The sequence below is a fragment of the Coregonus lavaretus genome (genome assembly GCF_964263955.1).
Source record: "Coregonus lavaretus genome assembly, chromosome: 8".
In the NCBI taxonomy this organism is placed as follows: domain Eukaryota; kingdom Metazoa; phylum Chordata; class Actinopteri; order Salmoniformes; family Salmonidae; genus Coregonus; species Coregonus lavaretus.
Window position 1 is genome coordinate 38,813,564 of NC_139995.1, and position 25,006 is coordinate 38,838,569.

Below are 25,006 nucleotides of genomic sequence, written 5' to 3' on the forward strand. Positions count from 1 at the left end.
GCTGGACCGACCCCAAGTGGTGAGGGTAGGCAACATCACCTCTGCCACGCTGACCCCCAACGCAGGAGCCCCACATGGGTGTGTGCTAAGTCCCCTCCTATACTCCCTGTTCACCCATGACTGCATGGCCACGCACAACTCCAACACCATCATCAAATTTGCTGATGACACAACGGTGGTAGGCCTGATCACCGGCGACGATGACACAGCCTACGGGGGGGGGGGGGGGGGGGGAGTGGTGACAGTGACCTGGCAGTGTGGTGCCAGGACAACAACCTCTCCCTCAACATCAGTAAGACCAAGGAGCTGATCATGGACTACAGAAAATGTGGGGGCGAGCACGCCTGCATCCACATCGATGGGGCTGTAGGGGAGTGGGTCGAGAGCTTCAAGTTCCTCTGTGTCCAAATCACTAAGGACTTAAAAGGGTCCACTCCACACACAAGCACATACTCAACCCCTCAGGAGGTTAAAAATATTTGGCATGGGTCATGAAATCCTCAAAAAGTTATACACCATTGAGAGCATCTTGACTGGCTGCTGCACTGCTTAATGTGGCAACTGCACCTCCCTCGATCGCATGGCGCAACAGAGGGTGGTGCGGAAAGCCCAGTACATAACTGGGGCCGAGCTCCCTGCCATCCAGGACCTCTATACCAGGCAGTGTGAAAGGAAGGCCAGAAAATAAATTTAAGACTCCACCCACCCAAGCCATAGACTGTTCTCTCTGCTTCTGCACGGCAAGCGGTACCAGAGCAACAAGTCTGACATGAACAGACTCCTGAACAGCTTCTATCCCCAAGCCATAAGACTGCTAAATAGCTAACAAAATGGCTACATGGACTTTCTGCATTGACCCTTTTATTTCATTTTTATTTTTCCACTGACTTTATGTACACTCACGGGACTCTACACACTCACACACTCACACTCACACACACACACTTAATTTGCTCGCACACACATAACACACACACACACATTCATACTGACTCTACACACACGCACACACACTCACATACATACAATCATCATACACTGAGTATACAAAACATTAAGGACACCTGCTCTTTCCGTGACATAGACTAACCAGGTGAATTCAGGTGAAAGCTATGATCCCTTATTGATGTCACTTGTTAAATCCACTTCAATCAGTGTAGATGAAGGGGAGGAGACATGTTAAAGAAGGATTTTCAAGCCTTGAGACAATTGAGACATGGATTATGTATATATGCCATTTAGAGGGTGAATGGGCAAGACAAGACATTTAAGTGACTTTGAACAGGGTATGGTAGTAGGTGCCAGGCGCACCAGTTTGTGTCAAGAACAGCAACACTGCTGGGTTTTTCACCCTCAATAGTTTCCCGTGTGTATCAAGAATGGTCCACCACCCAAAGGACAACCAGCCAACTTGACACAACTGTGGGAAGCATTGGAGTCAACATGGGCCAGCATCCCTGTAGAACGCTTTTGACACCTTTTAGAGTCCATGCCCTGACGTGTGTGTGTGTGTGTGTGTGTGTGTGTCTCTGTCTGTCTGTCTGTCTGTCTGTGTGTGTGTGTGTGTGTGTGTGTGTGTGTGTGTAAAATAAATACTTGAAACTTGATAAACGGCTGTATCAACACAAATGAGTGTATGGAAATCGAACAGCTAATTGCACAGATTTGTTGCCTCTCATTTTGCGTAGCTGCTTGGGCTGCTGTGTACCCCTAACGCGTTAAGAACATTTAAACTTTTAGACACATACTTGAAATAATGGGCCTGCAGCCTAATTCAAGATGGCACCTGTGGATTGGACATGCCTCCAACCATACCCATACCGGCAGCCTTAAAGTGGCAATCAGCAGTTGAAACAATAACAAAGTGTACTCCCCACCCCTGTTTCGATAAAAAGCTGAGAGATGGCAAGTAGCCTAGTGGATAAGAGTGTTGGGCCTATAACTGAAATGTCGCTGGTTTGAATCCCTGAGCCGACTAGGTGAAAAATCTGTCGATGTGCCCTTGAGAAAGGTACTCAACCCCAATTGCTCCTGTAAGTTTCTCTGGATAAGAGTGGCTGCTAAATGTAAAAATGGATGGGGCTGGAGAAATGTAACCACTCTTACATTCATAGACAGAGCTATGGATGTAAGGACTGTCCATCCAATATTTAACCAGGGCCCATAGTAGTGCACTTTATAGGGAATATGGTGCTATTTGTGGCGTAACCAATATTTTGGGGGTCTATGAGTAGGGATGTTCCTCTGAACATGATTCCATGGTTTTTTGTGTTACGTATACTTGTTCATAGAGGGTCTCCATAATAACATTCACAGTCAAATGTTGGACAGTTCTAAATAAGATTCCCCTTAGTTGGCATAGCTGACACTATGTCAGCCTTATGACAGCGCTACATAGGCTTCCTGTCAAGGGGGCATGTGTGAGTGACATGTTTCCGAGGTATCTCCTCGTTTTCCTGAGTCTCTGGCATTTCTCTGGCAGCCCCCTCACATCAGCCAGGTGCTAAGGAAACAAGGGATTGTGGGAACATATGGAGCGGAGAGAGAGGCTGTCAGGGAAATGTCTGCCTTGTCACAGCAAAGTGAGGACTGACACACACCGATGGACAACTGGATAACTGCAGACTTAGACTGGCAGGGAGAGAGAGGCAGAGCCACATCAGATTTGACATGTTTTGGGAGAAAGTAGCTACTGTAGCTAGATTAGCTTGGAAGTGTTTACGAATCTCTGCCATACGAGAAGTGGCAACAGGGAAAGTAAATTGTTTTGCATATTACTGTATAGTAAGTGGCTTTCGTAAACAAAACAGTTGTGTGTGTTCACACTCTCAGGTTGTCTCTAAAGCAAGAACACACAGATCTGTGCATGCACGCAGGCAAAATTCCCAGAGGTTTCAGAAATATAGTTATTTAGCTGCAGGCTTGCTGTATAGCTCTCTCTCTCTCTCTCTCCTCTCTCTCGTCCTCTCTCTTCTCTCTCTCTCTCTCGTCTCTCTCCTCTCTCTCTCTCTCTCTCTCTCTCTCTCTCTCTCTCTCTCTCTCTCTCTCTCCTCTCTCTCTCTCTCTCTCTCTCTCTCTCTCTCTCTCCTCTCGTCTCTCTCTCTCTCTCTCTCTCTCTTCTCTCCTCTCTCTCTCTCTCTCTCTCTCTCTCTCTCTCTCTCTCTCTCTCTCTCTCTCTCTCTCTCTCTCTCTCATACCAAGGGGATTGCTGTTTGTGTTGTTTTGGCTTTTCTCTTTGATGGTTTTGAATGGTCTCCTCCTCCAGTTGCTGTCTCTCAGTGTTTGTTCCAATATGCTAACATTTCTCTGCCATCTCTCTGCCATCTCTCTCTCTGCCCTCTCTCTCTGCCCTCTCTCTCTCTGCCTCTCTCTCTCTGCCCTCTCTCTCTCCGCCCTCTCTCTCTCCGCCCTCTCTCTCTCTGCCCTCTCTCTCTATCTGCCTTCTCTCTCAGGCTGTGCCTTCCTTACCTACTGTACCAGAGAGTCGGCCCTGAAAGCTCAGAATGCTCTCCACGAGCAGAAGACCCTGCCAGGGGTAAGTTACCACCACAGTGTCATAGGCTGCGTACCCTATTCCCTATATAGTGTACTACTTCTGACAAGAGCTAGTGCACTAAATAGGGAAGAGGGTGCCCATTTGCTGTATGTACTGTATGTCTCCTCAAGCACCTACACATACAGCCAGGAGAATACATGGTAAACCAATATCAAATGACAAACCAATTTGACACCCATGCAGCTAGCCACCACACACATGCAGTGTTGTTTATTCTCAAAGGTACCACACATTTGTATTTATTTCATAACTTTCTGTTGACCTACTGTACACACTACCACACACGTCCACACACATCCTCTTTCACGTTTGTTCGCTTTCTTTCTCTCCATGCCTCAATCTCCCTCTTTCTCCCCCTCACCTCCCCTTTCATTCTCCCTCTGACAGTCACACTAACCCACAAGGAGAAACCACACAGCATCACATCAGAGCCGGCCTATTTATAGCTGCTGTGTGTATGTGTGTGTGTGCATGCATGCATGCATATGTGTGCACGCGTGTGTCTGTGTGCGTTTGTGTGTGTTGATTTGCAGGAGTTTTGATGCGTCTCTGTCAGGGCTCGCTCGGTTGGGTCTCTTCGTTTTTTAATGACGCCTCCAGGGAGGTTGACAGTCGTCGTGTTGAGCAGAAAGCCTTTGATGTGAGTGATTATGACATCATAGACGTGCAGTGGGGAATAGAGGAGGCATGCGCTGCCTCTGCCGCTGTGGATCCCTCACTCTTTCTCTTATTTCATCCTCCCTTCCCTTCTTCCCACAGAGCAGGAATGGCGTAGTCACACACAAAAAATAAGAGCGATTAAATATTTGGCTTGAGCGAGGATGGGATTTAACATTCACATGGAACGTGTTTGCGTTGGATGTTTTTGTCTTATTGAGTGTTGTACCCGGTACAGCATCTATGTTAGCAATAAAGGGCCCTTTTTTAATGAAGCGATCCATACAGTTTGAAAACTTTAGCGACTAGACTAGATCAGCCCCCGCAGCGTTTGTCAACTACATTTAATTGAAGTCACTACCATTCACCATCGTATAATAAGAAATGCTAATTAGTCAATCCCTGATCGGATCCGCCGATGATTACTCAGGTTTGTCGACTCATTGTGAATGTAAACAGGTATAATTTTCTGGGACAGTCCTAGTATGAGCAGCCAATCTTAAAGAAGCAGACGAGTCTGAGAGATGCAGTCTCTGAAGCCTTATAGAGGTGAAGATGGCAAAATACATCAAATGAGTTATTAGGGAAAGAACAGGGACTTGGCGGAGAGATGAGAAAGGCAGTGGGATATTCTATCTGCTAAGCAATCCGCATTTGCTTCTTCTTTTTACAAAGCCCTCTTTCCACTTCACTTGGCATCTTGATGCTTTTTATTCCTTCTCAAAGTTGTTCCCTCGTGTTGGAAAGGTTTTGAAGAGCAGAACTGCACATAGATCAGCAGAATTAAGGCAGTTATACATTTTAAAACATTACATTCATAACAGATTTCACAACATATTAAGTGTGTGCCCTCAGGCATCTACTCTACTACCACATATCTATAACACAAAATTCATGTTTACATGTGTGTATAGTGCATATTTTATTGTGTGTTTGTATGCATGTGTCTATTTTTGTGTTGTCTCACAGTCCCTGCTGTTCCACAAGGTGTATTTTTATCTGTTTTTTTAAATCTAATTTTACTGCTGGCATGAGTTACTTGATGTGGAATAGAGTTCCATGTAGTCATGGCTCTATGTAGTACTGTGCACCTCTCATAGTCTGTTCTGGACTTGGGGACTGTGAAGAGACCTCTGGTGGCATGTCTTGTGGGATATGCATGTGTGTCTGAGCTGTGTGCCAGTAGTTCAAACAGACAGCTCGGTTCATTCAACATGTCAATACCTCTCACAAATACAAGTAGTGATGAAGTACATCTCTCCTCCACTTTGAGCCAGGAGAGATTGACATGCATATTATTAATGTTAGCTCTCTGTGTACATCCCAGGGCCAGCCATGCTGCCCTGTTCTGAGCCAATTGCAATTTTCCTAAGTCCCTCTTTGTGGCACTTGACCACACGACTGAACAGTAGTCCAGGTGCGACAAAACTAGGGCCTGTAGGACCTGCATTGTTGATAGTGCTGTTAGGAATGCAGAGCAGCGCTTTATTATAGACAAACTTCTCCCCATCCTAGCTACTGTTGTTTCAATATGTTTTGACCATGACAGTTTACAATCCAGGGTTACTGCAAGCAATTTAGTCTCCTCAACTTGCTCAATTTCCACATTATTCATTACAAAATTTAGTTGAGGTTTAGGGTTTAGTAAATGATTTGTCCCAAATACAATGCTTTTAGTTTTGGAAATATTTAGGACTAACTTATTCCTTGCCACCCATTCTGAAACTAACTGCAGCTCTTTGTTAAGTGTTGCTGTCATTTCAGTCGCTGTGGTAGCTGACGTGTATAGTGTTGAGTCATCCGCATGCATAGACACACTGGCTTTACGCATGTCGTTAGTAAAAATTGAAAAAAGTAAGGGGCCTAGATATCTGCCCTGGGGAATTCCTGATTCTACCTGGATTTTGTTGGCGAACCTTCCATTAAAAAACACCCTCTGTATTCTGTTGGACAGTTATCTCTTTATCGACAATATAGCAGGGGGTGTAAAGCCATAACACATAGGTTTTTCCAGCAACAGACTATGATCGATAATGTCAAAAGCCGCACTGAAGTCTAACAAAACAGCCCCCACAATCTTTTTTATAATACATTTCTCTCAGCCAATCATCAGTCATTTGTGTAAGTGTTGTGCTTGTTGAATGTCCTTCCCTATAAGCGTGCTGATAGTTTGTTGTCAATTTGTTTACTGTGAAATATCATTTTATCTGGTCAAACACAATTCTTTCCAAAAGTTTACTAAGGGTTGGTAACAGGCTGATTGGTCGGCTATTTGAGCCAGTTAAGGGGGCTTTACTATTCTTAGGCAGGGGAATAACTTTTGCTTCCCTCCATGCCTGAGGGCACACACTTTCTAATAGGCTTAAATTGAAGATATGGCAAATAGGAGTGGCAATATCGTCCGCTATTATCCTCAGTAATTTTGCATCCAAGTTGTCATACCCCAGTGGCTTGTCATTGTTGATCTACATTAATACTTTTTTCACCTCTTCCACACTTACTTTACGGAATTCAAAATTACAATGCTTGTCTTTCATAATTTGGTCAGATATACTTGGATGTGTAGTGTCAGCGTTTGTTGCTGGCATGTCATGCCTACGTTTGCTAATCTTGCCAATAAAAAAATCATGAAGGTAGTTGGCAATATCAGTGGGTTTTGTGATGAATGAGACATCTGATTCAATGAATGATGGAGCGGAGTTTGCCTTTTTGCCCAAAACTTCATTTAAGGTGCTCCAAAGCTTTTTATTATTATTCTTTATGTCATTTATCTTTGTTTCATAGTGTAGTTTCTTCTTCTTTTTATTCAGTTTAGTCACATGATTGCTGAATTTTCAGTACATTTGCCAATCAGTTGTACAGCCAGACCTAGTTACCATCTCTTTTGCCTCATCCCTCTCAACCATACAATTCTTAAATTCCTCATCAATCCACAGGGATTTAACAGTTTTTACAGTCATTTTCTTAATGGGTGCATGCTTATTAGTAACTGGGATAAGCAATTTCATAAATATGTCAAGTGCAGCGTCTGGTTGCTCGTCATTACACACCACAGACCAACAAATATTCTTCACATCAATAACATAGGAATCACTACAGAACTTCTTGTGAGGGTGAGCTTCTATGTTAAAACTACATTGTCGGTTAAGGGCTTGTAAGTAAGTATTTTACTGTAAGGTCTACACCAGTTATATTCGGCGCATGTGACAAATAACATTTGATTTGATTTGATTGGGTATGACCTCTTATACACAATATTAAGCCCAGCATTTGGAACTTTGGTTTTCCTCGACATGGCTACTATATTGTGATCAATACATCCGATGGATTTGGATACTGCTTTCAAACAAATCTATGCAGCATTAGTAAAGACATGATCAATACATGTTGATGATTTAATTCCTGTACTGTTTGTAACTACCCTGGTAGGTTGATCGATAACCTGAACCAGGTTGCAGGCAATAGTTACAGTTTGAAGCTTTCTCTTGAGTGGGCAGCCTGATGAAAGCCAGTCAATATTTAAATCACCCAGAAAGTATACCTCTCTATTGACATCACATATGTTATCAAGCATTTCACACATGTTATCCAGATACTGACTGTTAGCACTTGGTGGTCTATAGTAGCTTCCCACCAGAATGGGCTTTAGGTGAGGCAGGTGAAACATTAGCCATATTACTTCAACAGTATTTAACATGAGATCCTCCCTAAGCTTTACAGGAATGTGGTTCTGAATAGAGACCGCAACACCGCCCCCATTGGCATTCCTGTCTTTTCTGTAAATGTTATATCCTTGTATTGCTACCACTGTATCATCAAAGGTATTATCTAATTGAGTTTCAGAGATTGTCAGAATATGACTGTCATCTGTTACTATCAAATTATTGATTTCATGAACCTTGTTTCTTAAGCTACATATGTTAACGTGGGCTATTTGTAACACTTTTCTGGGATGCTTGATTGTTTTTCTTGCTTTACTGGGAAGCTTAGCAGAGGTAGACATACTCAGGTTATTTTTATTAGTGCAGGGTGAGCTGCACACAGTGGACTTCCTACTAGGGCACACCACCTCTGGTTCATAGGCATGGTGTCCACATCACCAACAAACTAACATTATACAAGTACACCAAGACAGTCATAAAAAGGGCACGACAAAACCTATTCTCCCAAAGGAGTGAAAAGATTTGGCATGAGTCCTCAGATCCTCAAAAGGTTCTACAGCTGCACCATTGAGAGCATCCTGACTGGTTGCATCATTGCCTGGTATGGCAACTGCTCGGCCTCCGATCGCAAGGCACTACATAGGGTAGTGCGTACGGCCCAGAACATCACTGGAGCCAAGCTTCCTGCCATCCAGGACCTCTATACCAGGCGGTGTCAAAGGAAGGCCCTAAAAATCGTCAAAGACTCCAGCCAACCTAGTCATAGACTGTTCTCTCTGCTAATGCACAGCAAGCGGTACCAGCGCGCCAAGTCTAGGTCCAAGAGGCTTCTAAACAGCTTCTACCCCCAAGCCATAACACTCCTGAACATCTAATCTTTTTAAGGGGTAGATCAGCTTTAATATTGCAGATAGATTGTAACTTCCATCAATGTAATTGTCCGCATCACTTCCAATCCCCCATATGTTTTTTTCTCTCGCAAATATATATATGTATATATATATATATATATATATACAGTTGAAGTCAGAAGTTTACATACACCTTAGCCAAATACATTTAAACTCAGTTTTTCACAACTCCTGACATTTAATCCTAGTAAAAATTCCCTGTCTTAGGTCAGTTAGGATCACCACTTTATTTTAAGAATGTGAAATGTCAGAATAATAGTAGAGAGAATGATTTCCTTCAGCTTTTATTTCTTTCATCACATTCCCAGTGGGTCAGAAGTTTACATACACTCAATTACAGTGGGGGAAAAAAGTATTTAGTCAGCCACCAATTGCGCAAGTTCTCCCACTTAAAAAGATGAGAGAGGCCTGTAATTTTCATCATAGGTACACGTCAACTATGACAGACAAAATGAGAAAAAAAAATCCAGAAAATCACATTGTAGGATTTTTTATGAATTTATTTGCAAATTATGGTGGAAAATAAGTATTTGGTCAATAACAAAAGTTTCTCAATACTTTGTTATATACCCTTTGTTGGCAATGACACAGGTCAAACGTTTTCTGTAAGTCTTCACAAGGTTTTCACACACTGTTGCTGGTATTTTGGCCCATTCCTCCATGCAGATCTCCTCTAGAGCAGTGATGTTTTGGGGCTGTCGCTGGGCAACAGGGACTTTCAACTCCCTCCAAAGATTTTCTATGGGGTTGAGATCTGGAGACTGGCTAGGCCACTCCAGGACCTTTAAATGCTTCTTACGAAGCCACTCCTTCGTGGCCCGGGCGGTGTGTTTGAGATCATTGTCATGCTGAAAGACCCAGCCACGTTTCATCTTCAATGCCCTTGCTGATGGAAGGAGGTTTTCACTCAAAATCTCACGATACATGGCCCCATTCATTCTTTCCTTTACACGGATCAGTCGTCCTGGTCCCTTTGCAGAAAAACAGCCCCAAAGCATGATGTTTCCACCCCCATGCTTCACAGTAGGTATGGTGTTCTTTGGATGCAACTCAGCATTCTTTGTCCTCCAAACACGACGAGTGGAGTTTTTACCAAAAAGTTATATTTTGGTTTCATCTGACCATAGGACATTCTCCCAATCCTCTTCTGGATCATCCAAATGCACTCTAGCAAACTTCAGACGGGCCTGAACATGTACTGGCTTAAGCAGGGGGACACGTCTGGCACTGCAGGATTTGAGTCCCTGGCGGCGTAGTGTGTTACTGATGGTAGGCTTTGTTACTTTGGTCCCAGCTCTCTGCAGGTCATTCACTAGGTACCCCCGTGTGGTTCTGGGATTTTTGCTCACCGTTCTTGTGATCATTTTGACCCCACGGGGTGAGATCTTGCGTGGAGCCCCAGATCGAGGGAGATTATCAGTGGTCTTGTATGTCTTCCATTTCCTAATGATTGCTCCCACAGTTGATTTCTTCAAACCAAGCTGCTTACCTATTGCAGATTCAGTCTTCCCAGCCTGGTGCAGGTCTACAATTTTGTTTCTGGTGTCCTTTGACAGCTCTTTGGTCTTGGCCATAGTGGAGTTTGGAGTGTGACTGTTTGAGGTTGTGGACAGGTGTCTTTTATACTGATAACAAGTTCAAACAGGTGCCATTAATACAGGTAACGAGTGGAGGACAGAGGAGCCTCTTAAAGAAGAAGTTACAGGTCTGTGAGAGCCAGAAATCCTGCTTGTTTGTAGGTGACCAAATACTTATTTTCCACCATAATTTGCAAATAAATTCATTAAAAATCCTACAATGCGATTTTCTGGAAAAAAAAATCTCAATTTGTCTTCATAGTTGACGTGTACCTATGATGAAAATTACAGGCCTCTCTCGTCTTTTTAAGTGGGAGAACTTGCACAATTGGTGGCTGACTAAATACTTTTTTCCCCCACTGTAGTATTTGGTAGCATTGCCTTTAAATTGTTTAACTTGGGTCAAATGTTTTGGGTAGCCTTCCACAAGCTTCCCACAATAAGTTGGGTGAATTTTGGCCCATTCCTCCTGACAGAGCTGGTAAAACTGAGTCAGGTTTGTAGGCCTCCTTGCTCGCACACGCTTTTTCAGTTCTGCCCACACATTTTCTATAGGATTGAGGTCAGGGCTTTGTGATGGCCACTCCAATTCCATGACTTTGTTGTCCTTAAGCCATTTTGCCACAACTTTGTAACCATGCTTGGGGTCATTGTCCATTTGGAAGACCCATTTGCGACCAAGTTTTAACTTCCTGACTGATGTCTTGAGATGTTGCTTCAATATATCCACATAATTTTCCTTCCTCATGATGCCATCTATTTTGTGAAGTGCACCAGTCCCTCCTGCAGCAAAGCACCCCAACAGCATGATGCTGCCACCCCTGTGCTTCATGGTTGGGATGGTGTTCTTTGGCTTGCAAGCATACCCCTTTTTCCTCCAAACATAACGATGGTCATTATGGCCAAACAGTTCTATTTTTCTTTCATCAGACCAGAGGTCATTTCTCCAAAAAGTACGATATTTGTCCCCATGTGCAGTTGCAAACTGTAGTCTGGGTTTTTTATGGCGGATTTGGAGCAGTGGCTTCTTTCTTGCTGAGCGGCCTTTCAGGTTATGTCGATATAGGACTCGTTTTACTGTGGATATAGATACTTTTGTACCTGTTTCCTCCAGCATCTTCACAAGGTCCGTTGCTGTTGTTCTGGGATTGATTTGCACTTTTCGCACCAAAGTACATTCATCTCTAGGAGACAGAATGTGTCTCCTTCCTGAGCGGTATGACGGCTGCGTGGTCCCATGGTGTTTATACTTGCGTACTATTGTTTGTACAGATGAACGTGGTACCTTCAGGCATTTGGAAATTGCTCCCAAGGATGAACCAGACTTGTGGAGGTCTACAAACTTTTGGCTCGGTATTGGCTGATTTCTTTTGATTTTCCCATGATGTCAAGCAAAGAGGCACTGAGTTTGAAGGTAGGCCTTGAAAGACATCCACAGGGACACCTCCAATTGACTCAAATGATGTCAATTAGCCTACCAGAAGCTTCTAAAGCCATGACATCATTTTCTGGAATTTTCCAAGCTGTTTAAAGGCACAGTCAACTTAGTGTATGTAAACGTCTGACCCACTGGAATTGTGATACAGTGAATTATAAGTGAAATAATCTGTCTGTAAACAATTGTTGGAAAAATGACTTGTGTCATGCACAAAGTAGATGTCCTAACCGACTTGTCAAAACTATAGTTTGTTAACAAGAAATGTGTGGAGTGGTTGAAAAACAAGTTTTAATGACTCCAACCTAAGTGTATGTAAACTTTCGACTTCAACTCTATATACATTTTATGGACACAGTCAATTTTACAAGAATTCTATTTAGTTTGTTTTTACTCATGAACTTCCTATACCATCAACCTTTACGATCATTTTCATGATGTCCATCCGGTTTGCTTCTTTATGCCATATCTTTCTAACTCTGCTCTTTCACAAAAGCTCTCAACCTATAACCTATATACTTATTATGGACACAGTATGCTTTACATTAGTTATCTTGTTGTTATTAGTTGTTGTTAGTTGTTATTAATCCCATCCTTCAACTCCATTCAACACCACCCATCTATCTCTTAACACCATCCATATTGGATTTCTATTTGCCATATATTTTTCAACTGTACTGTGATGTTTTTGAAAAGTTCTGAACCCTTCTATTCTCATTGTTTCTACAGATTTAAAATTGAAAATAAACATTTTTGCTAAAAGTATTATTATATTATTGATCGATTGACTATGACTTTTCAGATCACCCAGTAGTGCTATCTGCAGGGTTAGCTCCAGGTAAATATTGCAATCCTTTAGCCATTCCTGGACCTGTGTCCAAAAACAAGCAGCAAATGGACAGTACTAAAACAAATTATCTAATGATTCTGTCTCTTCGCAGCAAAATCTGCAGAGCTGGGAAGATTGAATCCCCCATATAAATAACATTCTATTGATAGCAAGAGTTTTATATAATAATTTAAATAGAAAAATTCTAAGTTTTGAATCCGGCATCGTTTTGTGCATCAGTTCATAAACACTATGCCATGGAATCAGTACGTCAAAAATCTCTTCCCAACTATTTTGCAATCTATATGGGACGGCTGTCAATCCTTTGGTCCTTAAATGAAGCTGGTATACTTTTTTATTTCTCACAATTTTCTTTAACCAATTATGTTCTTTAATGCAGGGCCGACAGACAAGTTGGTTAAGGGCTTGTAAGTAAGCATTTCACTGTAAGGTCTACACCTGTTGTATTCGGCGCATGTGACAAATACAATTTGATTTGATTTGATTTGATAGTATTACTGCATACAATAACTGTAGGATCAGCAGAGGCATTCTGGGCAGTAAGAGAGACATAAATTAGGTTATTTACATTGTGTCTTCCAACGCCCCTAGGATAATGTACATTTGCTGAATCATTATGACAACTCAGCGACACAATGGTAGGGATTAAATGAGCTGGACTTGGGTCATTGTCTCAACACAGCCTTATAATGCTGTGAAAGGATCCAGGAACCCAAATGATTTGGGTGGATCCCATCCTCCTTATAATACAAGCAATACATATTACACCCACAGAGCTGCAATAGTCTCATAGCCAGTTATGGAGGGCTAACAGTCTGCTGAACCGTTCAATGCCACGATTTAGGGAGGACAGAGGGCCAGATATTATGGGGCGTTTGTGTATTTGGAAAGTATTCAGACCCCTTGACTTTTTCCACATTTTGTTATGTTACAGCCTTATTCTAAAATTGATTAACTTGTTTTCGCTTTGTCATTATGGGGTATTGTGTGAAGATTGATGAGGAAAAATAATAATGTAATACATTTTAGAATAAAGCTGTAACGTAACAAACTGTGGAATAGGTCAACGGGTCTGAATACTTTCCGAATGCACTGTACCTATTGCAGGGATACTCAAATCTGGAGCTTGAGTCCAGTTCCACTGCTTATTTTAATTATTGCCCTTGATTGTGCACCAGGTGCACCAGGTGAGTGCAGTTATCTACCAGGTCCAGATTTGAGTATCTCTGACCTATTATTACATTTTAAAGTGATAGTTCGAACTTCTTTTCGACTTCCCTTTTTTGGAGAATGTAGCAATGCTAGAGGAAATGGATTGTATCAGTTAGTGGTGCATTCAACATTTTATTTGTTATTTATTAACCCTTATTTTACCAGGTAAGTTGACTGAGAACACATTCCAACGACTTAGGGAATAGGCACAGGGGAGAAGAGGGGGGATGAATGAGCCAATTGGAAGCTAGGGTTGATTAGGTGGCCATGATGGTATGAGGGCCAGATTGGTAATTTGGCAATAGATGATACATGGTATTACACAATACAGGCCTTTGTGTGGAATCAGCTAAGCTAATAGTTTGTCTTTTAGTAGGATAAAATAGTTGTTTGTTTTTATGTATCATAGTCACCGTTGAAGTGATTGACTAGTGATTTACATTGATTAGACTGTGTACTTGTGTACTACTGCAGGATTTCACAGCTGCTGGCACATTATCAGGTTCCCACCTTTTACAAAGAAGAACTTAAGCGGAGGTCAAACCAATGCCAAACATAAACTAAACATAAGAAATGTTGCATTAGATTATTTATTCAAAGTGTGCGTCTATGAAATAATTCCCTGGGGAGGTTTAAGAGAGTGTCAATGACCTGTATAAAACGGGACCTGTCCCAAATGTGTGCCTACAGACGCCATATTTATGATCCCCTCTCGCGTTTCAGACTCATACAACAGCATGATGCATCAAAAAGCCTCTATTGATTTTGGCACAGGGCCTCCTTAGCAGGGAGTAAACACCCACACACAAATACTCTCTCACACTCATAAACACACATACACAAATACACACGTGTAAAGCCGTGAGCATTCAAACACGCACAGATACACATACAGGGGCAAACACACACACACACACACACAGACAGACACTGAAAGACAAATACACACAGCTCTTTCTCATACACCCCCACATAAACACGCTTCATACATATGCATTTCTTTCTGTCCCTCACACACCCACCATTACACCCACACACTCTTTCAAACACATTCTCCACCACACAGAATAAGCAGGTCACACACACACACACACACACACACACACACACACAGACACAGACAGACAGACACACACACACACAGAAATCCGGTACCGATTGACTCATACTGTAATAGTTCAAACTGGGAGCCAGATGAAAATATTTAGAGGCTTGTGAATCAATGCGTCATTTCAGAGCCTGTTCAAATACACACACACACACCCTTCTGTCATCCCTCTTTCCCTCCCTGACACCCGGTTCAACACAGGGACAAAAAAACAGACGGAAAGGAAAGGAGGAAAGGGAGATGGATGATGGAGAGAGAGAGAGAGAGAGAGAGGTGTCTCCATACCGCTGATTTGTGTCTGTTTCTTTTTTCCCAAGGAGAGATAATGCCCGGGTCCAGAAATCTATAGCATTGATTGGCTGTGCGACCCACTTTCATGGCAGCTTTTCTCAATAAGTCGCCTCATTGGTCAATAACTGCCTGGCTCTCTGGGTGAGGCGGGGGTTGGGTTCTGTGAGTGTGGCTGTGGGGGGAGAAGGGGGGTTAAGGGGGAAACCATATATAGTGCATTACTTTTAACCAGAGCCCATAGGTACAGCTTCAATATAGGACATACACACACACCTCTGGAACATGTAACACTTTTAATTCCAATAATTCCAATTTAGACATTTTGCCCATAGTCATAATATGTTTTATCCGGGGGAGCAGAATGACAACACGGGGAGTGGAGGCAGAACAGTATCAGCCAGTCTGTGGCTTGGGCAGCTTTTAATAATTGATGGTGTCCGAGGCCCCGGATTGGGGAGTAATTGCATTACAGGTCACTTCTCAATAGCAATTTGTGAAAGTTGTGGTGATGTGTGCCGGGTGGCGATCAATAGGGGCTGTCCAGGGATGTAGACAGACCAGCGCTCTCTCTCTCTCTCTCTCTCTCTACTGTATACAGGCAGACAGACCGTACTGTGCTCTACTGAACTGTACTCTACTGTACTGTACTGGTCTCTACTGTACTGTGCTTTACTATACTGTACTGTATTGTAACCTACTCTATTGTACTATACTGTACTATACTGTACTTTACTGTACTGTGCTCTGTACTGTACTTGAGTTTACTCTACTTGAGTTTCTTACAATTGAAGAAAGGGCCCATGGACTCTTGATCTAGTGGTCTTGGTCTTGAGACCACTCAAGACCACATAAATTATGTATTTAACTTGTCATGGTCTCAAATCACTGGGTCTGGGTCTGGATCTTGGGACCAGTGTCCTGGTATAAATCTTGGTCTTGGCTCCTGGATATTAGTATTTGGTTTGCAAACCATCAGGGGAGGAAAGAGTACTGAAATATCCTACTCAAGTAGAAGTACTGTTACTTTAATGACATTTTACTCAAGTAGAAGTAAAACTACTGGTGTAAAAAACAACTCAAGTAAAAGTAAAAAGTAGCTCATTTAAAAAGAACTGAGAGTAAAAGTAATTTAGTTACTTTTAAAATAAAACCAATAACCTTATAGCTAATTTCGCTAAGGTTACGTGAACATTGTTACACATGATCTTTTCAATGTAATACATTGAAAAAGGAAGAGAGGAAATTAATGTACAGTATGAACTAAGTTCATTTATTGTATGAGTTGCAGCAAGGTACATACAGTATGTATATAAAAAAAACAATGGATTGGTCAATCCTATTAATATTTGAAAATAAATTAAACATTCAATTAAAATGTATTGATGAATTATAATCAATACAAAATAAAGTACATACACAACAAATCACCCATTCAAGGTCCATCACTCACAAGCTCCCTCTTTTCCTTAATTACTTACTCACTCACCCATACAAGGCCAAATGGGGAGTGCTGGGGCACACTGAACATGCCTAAATGATTTGATGTCAAATTAGCTCTGGAGGCAACAACAAAAGATAATAGAAATAAAAATGTATGCGCAAACCCCCCTGAAACAGAGAAAGGGCTACAGATGTTGCATTAGATTGACAAACTTTATATAGGCTACAAATACAGAGTAAATATTTATAAAAATATAATTAAACTTTAATCAAATACAACCACCGACTGTTTCCTTGTTAGGATTCAATTGGAGCTGCCATCTTAGAGCAACAGCAATGACAAAAAAGTTGGTGGTTGTATTTGATTAACATTTATTGAAAAAGTATGGATTCCAGCAAACAAAGAAAGGCACGTAACTAAAGAGGACAAACATAAGTACAAGGTAAGCATTAAATAATGTAAATATATTGAAGTATTGACCTGTACTGTAGTCGGAGCTGAATTCCACAAAGCCTGGTCTCTGCTCCACGCTGTTGGTGGAGGTCATCAGAAACGTCCTTCACCATGGAGTGGAGTTTAGTCAGCTATGTCTAGCTGTACTTATTGTGTATACTCACAGTTATATGCACAGTTATTTTTATAGATTAACGTTGTCCTAATTTACACAGACAAAGTATAGTACATAGCAAAAATTCAGAGGTATCTCTGAATATTGTATGTCATGACCAAGCAAGGTAACGTAAGCAAGCTAGCTAGTTCACTTAGCTAGCTAGCTCACTTGCTGATGTTAGCCTAATGTTAGCTAGCCCATATAACTTACATGGGATAGCTAGCAAGCTAGCCACCAATACACATAGTGACATCAACGTGCTATCATCATTAGGTGGTGGTTAGCCATGTAGATAACTAGCTAATTTAGCTGCAAGGATAGTGTTGTGTCGAGAAAACGTTGCTAATTATGCTGTGAGAACAAGGAGATCCGCTGACGCTGTACTTCGATCATAAAGGTTTATTCATAACAAAGGATTACAGCTTCAATTTATGGATGTCTGCAGACACCCGGAGAACAGCCGACCCAAATTCAAATATGCTATTCTCACCGTCCTTTGTCCCAAACCATAGTATATATCCTATGTAATCTGATATGGGTGTTTCCCCTACAGACCAATCCCAGTCTCCACACAACAGACTTCCTCTGTTCTATGGGGTGTCCCCACAAAACTGCTCCCCAGATGCTCCCTCTAAGCTGAATAAACATCCTCTCAGATACCATTTGAAAACGTTAGCAAAGTCATAATTTCCTCAGATACTACAATAGCTTGCTAACATTTACTAGCTGCTAAAGCTTTCCATAGCTACATTTTGATCTTTCATAGCTAGCTAGTTATCTACCTCTACAAAGTTTCCTCAAATTCGAGGCAGAGTTTTTGTAGGCTGCCACCTCCACCATCCTGGGTGCTTGCATTTCATCGCCTCTTGTGAGAGTGTGATTTTAAGGAGTCAGGCGCAGGAGGGTAAATCACAGAATACAGAGTTTATTCCATAGTACACAGTTACGCTGGATAGCGTCAACAGTCCAGTGCGCAAAACAGGTGCAATGGAACAAATACAGTTACACAGGGAAAATATACCCCGGCAATACAAAGTACAGGTAGCTCCACCGAGCTCCACTCCTCTCACATGAAACAAGGACAAGGGGGCAGAGGAAACACTTATACATGTACTAATGAGGGGAATATGAACCAGGTGTGTGTAATTGACAAGACCAGGCAAATGGAATAATGAGATATGGAGCGGCAGTGGCTAGAAGGCCGGTGACGACGAACGCCGAAGCCTGCCCGAACAAGGAGGGGAGGCAGCTTCGGAGGAAGTCGTGACAGTACCCCTCCCCCCCTTGATGCGCAGCTCTAGCAGCGCGCCGGCCCCGGCCTCTGGGACGACCAGGAGGACGCGGAGCAGGGCGAGCCAGATGGCGACGGTGGAAATCCCACAACAGGGAGGGATCGAGGATATCCCTCACCGGGACCCAGCACCGTTCCTCCGGACCGTACCCCTCCCACTCCACAAGGTACTGAAGGCCCAGTGGATCAGACAATCACGGATAAGAGCAGGCACGTACTGCAGCCCAGCTGGACACTGAGGTGGAGATTGCTCTGTGCGTAACGCCTGCTCTATATCCGCGTCCATCGCCCATACTACCGGCGCCACAATGCAGGAGGCCGGGAGTATGGGCGTCTCTGGGCCTCTCGTCTGTGTCATACACCGTGACAATGTGTCTGCCTTCACCTTCTTCGTAATAAACCAGAATGTCATCGATGTAGACCACTACACCGCGACCAAGCATGTCCCGAAACACCTCGTTCACAAAGGACTGGAAGACGGATGGAGCATTCATCAAACCGTAGGGCATCATCAGGTATTCATAATGCCCCGTGGTTGTGCTGAATGCTGTCTTCCACGGACACGCACCAGGTTGTACTCACTCCTGAGATCTAATTTGGTGAAGGAGCGCGCCCCATGCATTGACTCGATCACTGAAGGAATGAGGGGGAGGGGATAACTAAATCTTATTGTCTCCTTGTTCAGTGGTCGATAATCAATGCAAGGGCTCAGATCGCCGTCTTTCTTCTTCACAAAAAAATAACTTGAGGAGGCGGGTGAAGTGGAGGGACGTATATACCCCTGGCACAGGGACTCGGTGACGTATGTTTCCATAGCCTCCGTTTCAGCCTGTGACAGGGGATACACATGACTCCTGGGAGGCACAGCGTCTACCCGGAGGTTTATCATGGTGGGAATGCGCACGGTGGAGGTACTGTCTGGACTTTCCACCGTGGTTGCACCAACGGAAACACCTAGACACCTACCCTGACACTCTCGCGACCTCCCTGTGAGAACCCTCTGCGGCCATGAAAAGGTGGGGTTGTGGAGTGCTAACCAAGGGATACCTAATACCACAGGGAAAGCAGGAGACTCAATAATAAAAAAAGTGACTTGCTCGCAATGAGTCTCGTGGGTAATCATGGTGACTGGTGCTCTAACTTCCTTAACAAACCCGGACCCTAATGGTCGGGGTTTGTTAAGGAATGGGGAGTGGAATGGATAGGGGAACCAATGAAATGCCTAGACTGTGTGAGAATGTCCTGTCCATAAAGTTCCCAGCTGCGCCTGAATCGACTAGCGCCTTACACTGGGGAACTACCATGTGATCAGGAAAGTAGATGGGTAGGGTACAGTGCACAGCAGAGGGCTCTGGACGAGTGTCGGTGTTCGATACCTGGGGTGATGCGAGAGTGCCCTGCCTGCTGCCTCCAGACCCAAAAGAACGCTGACGACTACGTGCGGTGTAATGTCCCTTCGTGCCACCAGAGTGACACTGGCGCTGTCGTCCTCCACTCTCTCGGATTGCGGTTCCACCCAGCTCCGTCACCTCGGGATCCGAGTCGGCCGGGGTGGGAACGGGCAGAACCCCTCCAGGACGTTCTCTGGCTGCCAGCAGGTTGTCCAAACGGATGGCCATGTCCACCAGTTGCGTGCAGGACAACCTGGTGTCCCGGCAGGCTAGCTCCCTTCGGACGTCCTCCCGCAGATGGCACCGGAAGTGGTCGATAAGGGCCCGCTCGTTCCACCCGGACCCAGCTGCTAGAGTCCGAAACTCCAAGGTGAAGTCCTGCTCAGTCCTCGTCCCCTGCCTCAGGTGGACCAGCCACTCGCCCGCCTCTCGACCTTCAGGCGGGTGATCGAAGACAGCCCGAAACAGGCGAGCGAATACCCCGTAGTTGTCCAACGCGGCTCCTCCTTCGTTCGAGACCGCGTTGGCCCACTCCAGGGTTTTCCCCGAGAGGCAGGAGACGACGGCGGACACCTTCTCCCGCTCCGATGGGGCCGGCCTGATGCTGGAGAAGTAGTAGGAATCCTTGACAGAGAGCAGCTGTTCCGTCGAACTCCCGTGGTCTGGATGTATGGATCCCTCTGGGTGCTGGAGTGTGGGTGTGGGTGGCTGGATCCGGTTGCCCAGCTGGTCTCGACAGATCGGGTCCTTTCCTCTCCAGGCGTTGGACGACCTGAAGAATCCGATCCATCGCTTCTCCCAAGCTGGCTGGCATCGTTGAATGTTCCTGGACCAGTGCCACAACTCCAGGCATGCTCTCCTCTCCCGCTGACTCCATAGCAGGTGGGTGATTCTGTGAGAGTGTGATTTGAAGGAGTCAGGCGCAGGAGGGTAAATCACAGAATACAGATTTTATTCCATAGTACATGGTTACGCTGGATAGCGTCAACAGTCCAGTGCGCAAAACAGGCGCACTGGAACAAATACAGGCACACCAGCAATACAAAGTACAGATAGCTCCACTGAGCTATACTCCTCTCACATGAAACAATCACCCACAAGGACAAGGGGGCAGAGGGAACACTTATACATGTACTAATGAGGGGAATATGAACCAGGTGTGTGTAATTGACAAGACAAGACAAATGGAATGATGAGATATGGAGCGGCAGTGGCTAGAAGGCCGGTGACGACAAACGCCGAAGCCTGCCCGAACAAAGAGGGGAGGCAGCTTCGGAGGAAGTCGTGACACCTCTCCTGTGCTTGTAGGATTCATCACCTCTCATGTGCTTGTAGGAGACTTGGTCACCTGGTCACAGTCTCCTCCATCCCCATTGTTTTAATAAAAACCTTTCCTCTATTTCACGATACGTCTCAAACTAAACAAAGTTCTTTTTGAAAATCTTCCGACCATCATCGTTCAGTTTGTATGCATTTGATTGGCTCAGTGCGTGAAATTTGATTTGCTTGGTCAGTGACTAAACAACGATGAGTATTTTTCTCGCAAACTTTACGTGCCCTCATGATCTACTATAGACCCCTTTCTGTGTTTACAAACATTGCCGCAAGAGGGCATTGAACACAAGTTGGTGGCAGAACCAGGGGGAGTTCTTATAGAACACTAGCAAAAAAAGCCTCTATTTACATGTTGCTTATGAGTGCATTTCACACTACTTTTGGATTATAATGGGATTTTATGGCTTATATGAATATCCTGCTTAATATAATGTTGGTGTCATCATCGCAAATCAACTGCATTATACTTAAAAAACACTTCAACTTCAACCAGTAAAAGGGCTCTCTGGCTAGCTTTTGCTACAGCCTATATAAATAAGCGTTAGCATTCTAGCTAACAACTGCTGCATCCAAAATAGTTATTTTGCAAAGATCACAACCAAATATAATCTTAGCGAATGTTCAAGCAAGAATCAAAACATAATTGTAAGCGTATGAGAACCCCCCAAAAGTTATTTTGTTTAGAAGTATTAAAAACATAAATGCAGGCTATGTTGAATGGGCGCAGATGATGATGGCTTTCTTACTGCTGCCAAGAGTCGCGCATGACCTCATTGTGTTGTGTACTGGAAAAGGGTCTATTATGGATCAGACCAGAGATAGCCTACAAAATTGTACTCTGTAACGGATGGTTTTAAAAAGGGAGAGAAGTACAATACCTAATTCAAAACATACTTGAGTAAAAGTAAAATTACTGAATTACGTACAAGTACTTGGAAAGCTAACCAATTACAGTAACAAGAGTATTTGTAATTCATTACTTCCACCACTGCAAACCATAGGCAACCCAATTTGATCATTGGCTGATCATACCCAGTTGACTACTTTTAAATGGGGGAAGCCCTCAATGGCAATGTCTATACCAAAACGAATTATTTCCATCTCGAGTCCTGTATTTATCTCTATGATTGACACTGAAACGCCTGTTATTTTGCCAAAATGAAGATAGGCAAAGTGATAATTGAAACATCTAATAACATAATTAATTAGCTGCATAAGTAATTTAATCAATCAACAAGTTTCCGATTTATACAATCAACATTGAACAATTTACAGAGAACAATATAGATTATATGTCTCTAAATTCATTTTAAAGGTTTTGAAAAAATCTGGTAAAAAATCATGTTTTTACTATTTTGTTAATTTGGTATGCAAATACAATTTCTAAAATGTGTCTCTAATAGAAGGGTAGTCAAAAGGATCACTACTTTGAATTGTTCTCCCTTTATTGCAACCTTTTTACTATGTTTCAGTAGTCACAATTGTCAAATAAAATCAAGTAACATTTTATTTATCACATGCTTAGAAAACAACAGGTGTAAATAACTGTGAAATGCTTACTTACATGCGCTTCCCAACAATGCAGAGAGAAAAATAGAGGAAAAAATAAATTACAAAACAACGAATAAATACACATTGAGTAACAATAACTTGACTATATACAGGGGGTATCCGTACTGGGTCGATGTGCAGGGGTATGAGGTAATTGAGGTAGATACAGTGAGGGAAAAAAGTATTTGATTGCCTGCTGATTTTGTACGTTTGCTCACTGACAAAGACATGATCAGTCTATAATTTTAATGGTAGGTTTATTTGAACAGTGAGAGACAGAATAACAACAAAAAAATCCAGAAAAACACATGCAATGTTATAAATTGATTTGCATTTTAATGAGGGAAATAAGTATTTGACCCCTCTGCAAAACATGACTTAGTACTTGGTGGCAAAACCCTTGTTGGCAATCACAGAGGTCAGACGTTTCTTGTAGTTGGCTACCAGGTTTGCACACATCTCAGGAGGGATTTTGTCCCACTCCTCTTTGCAGATCTTCTCCAAGTCATTAAGGTTTCGAGCCTGACGTTTGGCAACTCGAACCTTCAGCTCCCTCCACAGATTTTCTATGGGATTAAGGTCTGGAGTTTGGCTAGGCCACTCCAGGACCTTAATGTGCTTCTTCTTGTGTCACTCCTTTGTTGCCTTGGCCGTGTGTTTTGGGTCATTGTCATGCTGGAATACCCATCCACGACCCATTTTCAATGCCCTGGCTGAGGGAAGGAGGTTCTCACCCAAGATTTGACGGTAGATGGCGCCGTCCATCGTCCCTTTGATGCGGTGAAGTTGTCCTGTCCCCTTAGCAGAAAAACACCCCCAAAGCATAATGTTTCCACCTCCATGTTTGAAGGTGGGGATTCTGTTCTTGGGGTCGTAGGCAGCATTCCTCCTCCTCCAAACACGGCGAGTTGAGTTGATGCCAAAGAGCTCGATTTTGGTCTCATCTGACCACAACACTTTCACCCAGTTCTCCTCTGAATCATTCAGATGTTCATTGGCAAACTTCAGACGACTCTGTAGATATGCTTTCTTGAGCAGGGGGACCTTGCGAGCGCTGCAGGATTTCAGTCCTTCACGGCGTAGTGTGTTACCATTTGTTTTATTGGTGACTATGGTCCTAGCTGCCTTGAGAACATTGACAAGATCCATGACTACCCATGTAGTTCTCGGCTGATTCCTCACCGTTCTCATGATCATTGCAACTCCATGAGGTGAGATCTTGCATGGAGCCCCAGGCCGAGGGAGATTGACAGTTATTTTGTGTTTCTTCCATTTGCGAATAATCGCACCAACTGTTGTCACCTTCTCACCAAGCTACTTGGCGATGGTCTTGTAGCCCATTCCAGCCTTGTGTAGGTCTACAATCTTGTCCCTGACATCCTTGGAGAGCTCTTTGGTCTTGGCCATGAGTTTGGAATCTGATTGATTGATTGCTTCTGTGGACAGATGTATTTTATACAGGTAACAAGCTGAGATTAGGAGCACTCGCTTTAAGAGTGTGCTCCTAATCTCAGCTCGTTACCTGTATAAAAGACACCTGGGAGCCAGAAATCTTTCTGATTGAGAGGGGGTCAAATACTTTTTTCCCTCATTAAAATGCAAATCAATTTATAACATTTTTGACATTCTTTTGTTGTTATTCTGTCTCTCACTGTTGAAATAAACCTACCATTAAAATTATAGACTAATCATTTCTTTGTCAGTGGGCAAACGTACAAAATCAGCAGGGGATCACATACTTTTTTCCCTCACTGTATGTACAGTTGAAGTCGGAAGTTTACATACACTTGCAAGTCGGTTAGGACATCTACTTTGTGTATGACACAAGTAATTTTTCAACAATTGTTTACAGAGATTATTTCACTTATAATTCACTGTATCACAATTCCAGTGGGTCAAAAGGTTACATACACTAGGTTGACGGTGCCGTTAAACAGCTTGGAAAATTCCATGAAAGGATGTCATGGCTTTAGAAGCTTCTGATAGGCTAATTGACATCATTTGAGTCAATTGGAGGTGTACCTGTATTTCAAGGCCTACCTTCAAACTCAGTGCCTCTTTGCTTGACATCATGGGAAAATCAAAAGGAATCAGCCAAGACCTCAGAAAAAAGATTGTAGACCTCCAC

At 43.2% G+C, this 25,006-nt stretch overlaps 1 protein-coding gene across 12 annotated transcripts in view; it reads left to right on the plus strand.

Moving 5' to 3' along the window:
• LOC311134387 (CUGBP Elav-like family member 4) overlaps positions 1 to 25,006 on the plus strand; it is a gene marked incomplete at both ends in the record, with an annotated part of 143,531 nt that overhangs the window by 39,750 nt on the left and 78,775 nt on the right. For all 12 annotated transcript variants that reach the window (XM_084168052.1, XM_084168056.1, XM_084168058.1 and 9 more), the window contains one exon: positions 3,453 to 3,535. In XM_084168052.1, coding sequence (XP_084024178.1) covers positions 3,453 to 3,535 — 83 coding nt within the window. The remainder of the gene's footprint in view (positions 1 to 3,452; positions 3,536 to 25,006) is intronic.